Raw genomic sequence first — 4,184 nt, forward strand, 5'->3', positions numbered from 1 at the left:
CCATTGTATTTCTTCTCGTTATTCCTAGCCCCGTCTTGTGTGATAAATGAACTTGAGCGTGTGAGAAGAGAGTTTTTTTGGGGGGGTTCCGGGTCGGGAAAGAAAATATCTTGGATAAAGTGGGAAAAAACTATCCTACCTTATTCGGATGGCGGTTTGAATTTTGGCTCACTTAAATGCAAAAATGTAGCCCTATTATGTAAATGGTAGTGGCGGCTTCATACGGAGCGTTCATCCTTATGGGCCAAGACCATTTATAGCATATACGGGCCTTCGGGAGGCCTCGATAACAGAAGGTTACCTTCTGTTACAGGTCTCTCACGTACTTGGGCTAACATCTTAAATGCAGGTAAAATGGTCGACAATATTGGAGTACATTTCTCAAGCTCATTCCAACGATTAATTGGAGACGGATCCTCAACAAAATTATGGTCAGATATATGGTTAGACGCGGCCCCGTTAAAGAAGAAGTTCAACAGACTTTTTCGCTCAGAGGCAAATCAAGAAGTAAAGGTGGCAGACTGAGTTCGATGGGTAAACGGTACTTGTGAATTAACGTGGGACTGGAACAGGAACATTCTCGGGAGAGCTAGCGATGAACTGCAGGTGTTAATTAGCATGCTGAACTCGTATCAACGCTCAGGTAAAGACTTCGACGAATGGAGATGGAATTTAAGCTCAAATGGGAGGTTCACTACAAAAAAGTTACAACAAATAATCGAAGAAAAATTCCTTGTTGAGGGTAGAGGCGGCTGCGAAACACTTCGAAATAACTTGATTCCAAAGAAGGTAGAAATATTTATTTGGAGGGTTTTACATAAACGTTTGCCGACTCTAGTTGAGCTAGATAAACGGGGCGTTGACCTACACTCGGTTAGATGCCCCATGTGTGACAACGATGTGGAGACAATAGAGCATTCCTTGATTTTTTGCAATTTAGCTTTTGAGATCTGGACGCGGGTATATAAATGGTGGGGAGTAGGTCCATACACAAACCTCAGCCTTGCCGAATCCTTTGGGGGCAACACAAATGCTACAACAACGGTTATCGGTTCAAAAATCTGGCAGGCGGTGACTTGGACGTGCGGGTACATGGTGTGGAAAAATCGAAACAATAAAATCTTTAGAAACAAGGTATGGTGCAGTCCTATAGTTGTAAACGAGATCCAAATTATCAGCTTTGATTGGATCTCTCGTCGAATAAAAGGGATTCATCTAGATTGGCATACATGGCTCGATAACCCAAGTGTCTACCTGTGCGCCAAATGAAACTTCATCAGTCTGCTCGATTACATGCTATCTCAGCATGTCTAGGAGTAACTCGTGTGTATGTAATTAATATCAAATTTAGTGTGTAGTTCTCAGATGTAATTCGTGAAGGGTGACCCATTGTAACTGTTTGGACACCTTTGTATCTTCTGTGGTTTATTAATAATATTCATCATTGCCTATCAAAAAAAAAAATGTATTGTTTCTATTCTATATAGTTAGTTTTGTTTTACCTTAAAATGCTTCATAAATTGCAAGGAATTGTAGATTATAGTGTCTGGTAAAAGCTATACTTGGACTTGTGGCTCTAACCAGCAGGATACCACAAGTTCAAGGAATAAATTTGTTCTCGATAAGACTTGAAGAGCTCAAAATTTATATACGAATATAATATATGTTACTATGTGTAGTATACAGTATAATACTAAATATCAAAACTGTGTTTAATGTTGGATGTGAAAAGAAGATCAAAACGAAGAAACGGGTACCAGGTAGCGTTCGGGTGTGGTTTGTCGCGATACGCGACAGTTTGGAACGCGACACATGAAGCTGGAACGCGACAAATGAGGCAGATTCTGGACTCGATGGCTATCGCGTTTTGATCAAGTTTGTCGCGTGTGGATGCAGTATGTCGCGGAACGCGATGGGTTGTCGCGAAACGCGACTGTGTTCGTGGCCAGCAAGTTATTTGATTTGTTTCCTAATTTTGATTAGCACTATAAATATACCCATTGTATTCTGTAAACCCATGTAAGAAAAATCAATAAAAAAGCTCTCTAGTTGCCCGTGGACTAAAGTAATCATACCGATTGCATATAACCACGTAAATTCTTGTGTCTTTTACTTTTCTTGCATTTATTCTGTCCGTTTGTCGTTTGTGGGATCACAATTTTTCGATTGGTGATCGTTGTTGGGTCCATAAATTCCTAACAACTGGTATCTAGAGCACAAGGTTCGTATTGGGCGCGATGGCGGACGAAGGAAAGTTTAGGATTGATCGGTTCGATGGGAAAGATTTTGGTTTCTGGAAGATGCAAATAGAAGACTATTTGTACCAGAAAAAATTACACTTACCACTTGAAGAGAAGAAGCCTGGTAGTGTTAAACAAGAAGATTGGGATCTCCTAGATCGCCAAGCTTTAGGGGCGGTTAGGATGTCTCTTGCAAAAAATGTTGCATATAACGTTATTACGAGAAGACTACGTTTGGGTGCTTAAAGGCACTTACAAACATGTATGAAAAATCTAACGCCGCTAATAAGTTTTTTCTCATGCGTCAATTGTTCAACCAAAAGATGAAAGAAGGTGCGTGTGCTACAGATCATATCAATGATTTTAACAATCTCATTACAAGATTAGCCTCGGTGGAGATTGTGTTTAATGATGAACTTCAGGCACTGATTTTGCTTTCGTCTTTGCCTGAAAGTTGGTCGGGTACAGTTACTGCAGTTAGTAGTTCTACAGGAACCACTAAGCTCAAGCTTGAGGGGATCAAGGATTTGATTCTAGGGGAAGAAACTCGTAGGAGGAATTTCGGGGAATCATCGGGGTCGCTCTTAAATACCGACAGGGGCAGGAAGAACGATAAGGGTACGAAGAAGGGTAAGAAATTTAAAAGAGGTATAATTCTAAGGACCGAGAATCTGCGGTTTGTTGGAATTGCAATCAAAAGGGCCACTTTAGCACTCAATGTAAGAATCCAAAGGTGGATAAAGCTAGGGTGAACTTCACTTCCGAGGATACGGATGATGCTTTGGTGTGTTGTGTTGAAAATTCGGTTGAAGCTTGGATCATGGATTCGGGCGCATCATTCCATGCGAATCCTAGTAAGGAGATGATGAAGAATTTTAAGGCGTATCGGGGGAAGGTGAGATTGGCGGAAGACAAATGCTTAGACATAAGAGGCATTGGAGATGTGACATTGAAGACATCCAATGGTTCCAATTGGACTTTGAAAGATGTGAGGTATATTCCGAATTTGAAAAGGAAGCTTATCTCTATAGGTCAATTGGATGAAGAAGGTAATCATACTACCTTCGGTGATCGCAAATGGCGTGTTCTAAAGGATGGTCAAGTCGTGGCATCGGGACATAAAAGGGGAACTTTATACATGGTTGAGGTATTCGATGATGATGAGGTTAATGTGACGAGTAATGTAGGGGCCGATTCTACTCTATGGCACCGAAGATTAGGACATATGAGTGAGAAGGGGATGAAGTTGCTAGTTTCTAATGGGAAGATTTCGGGTTTAAAGAAGGTGGATATCGGGTTTTGTGAGCCATGTACTATAGGGAAGCAAAAGAAGGTATCATTCGGGAAATCGGGAATTGCGCCAAAGAAGGAGAAGCTTGAACTTGTTCATTCAGATGTCTATGGACCTACAACGGTTGAGTCGCATGGTGGTTCCCGCTACTATGTCACCTTCATTGATGACTCCACAAGAAAGGTATGGGTTTACTTTCTCAAAGTTAAATCTGATGTGTTTTCTACTTTTAAAGTGTGGTGAGTTGCTGTTGAAAATGAGACTAACTTGAAAGTTAAGTGCTTGAAATATGACAATGGAGGAGAATACAGTAGTAAAGAATTTAAAGACTATTGTGCGGAACATGGTATTCGTATGTTGAAAACTGTTCCAGAAACACCACAGCACAATGGGGTTGCCGAACGCATGAACCGAACGCTCAATGAGCTGGCTAGGAGTATACGGTTACATGCGGGTCTACCCAAGATGTTTTGGGAAGACGCTGTGAATACGGCAGCTTATTTGATTAACAGGGGACCCTCAACACCGTTAGAGTTTCGAATTCCAGAGGAAGAGTGGACCGGTAAAAAGGTGAGTTTGGCTCACTTAAGGGTTTTCGGTTGTAATGTGTATGTGAAAACCAAAGATATTGACAAAGACAAGCTTGAAGCTAA

The 4,184-nt window shown here is 41.2% G+C and overlaps 1 protein-coding gene across 1 annotated transcript; it reads left to right on the forward strand.

Annotated features, from left to right (window-relative positions):
* Positions 1–618: 618 nt before the first annotated feature.
* On the forward strand, positions 619–1,269 carry LOC139864267 (uncharacterized). The gene has a single exon (XM_071852845.1). It carries the CDS (start codon positions 619–621, stop codon positions 1,267–1,269), a length of 651 nt encoding a protein of 216 aa, XP_071708946.1.
* Positions 1,270–4,184: the final 2,915 nt, after the last annotated feature.

Source organism: Rutidosis leptorrhynchoides, chromosome 8, assembly GCF_046630445.1.
Source record: "Rutidosis leptorrhynchoides isolate AG116_Rl617_1_P2 chromosome 8, CSIRO_AGI_Rlap_v1, whole genome shotgun sequence".
Classification (NCBI taxonomy): Eukaryota; Viridiplantae; Streptophyta; class Magnoliopsida; order Asterales; family Asteraceae; genus Rutidosis; species Rutidosis leptorrhynchoides.

Bases quoted from the DNA above. Each gene is read 5' to 3' on its own strand.
- LOC139864267 (XM_071852845.1), top strand. From the start codon at position 619: ATGCTGAACTCGTATCAACGCTCAGGTAAAGACTTCGACGAATGGAGA.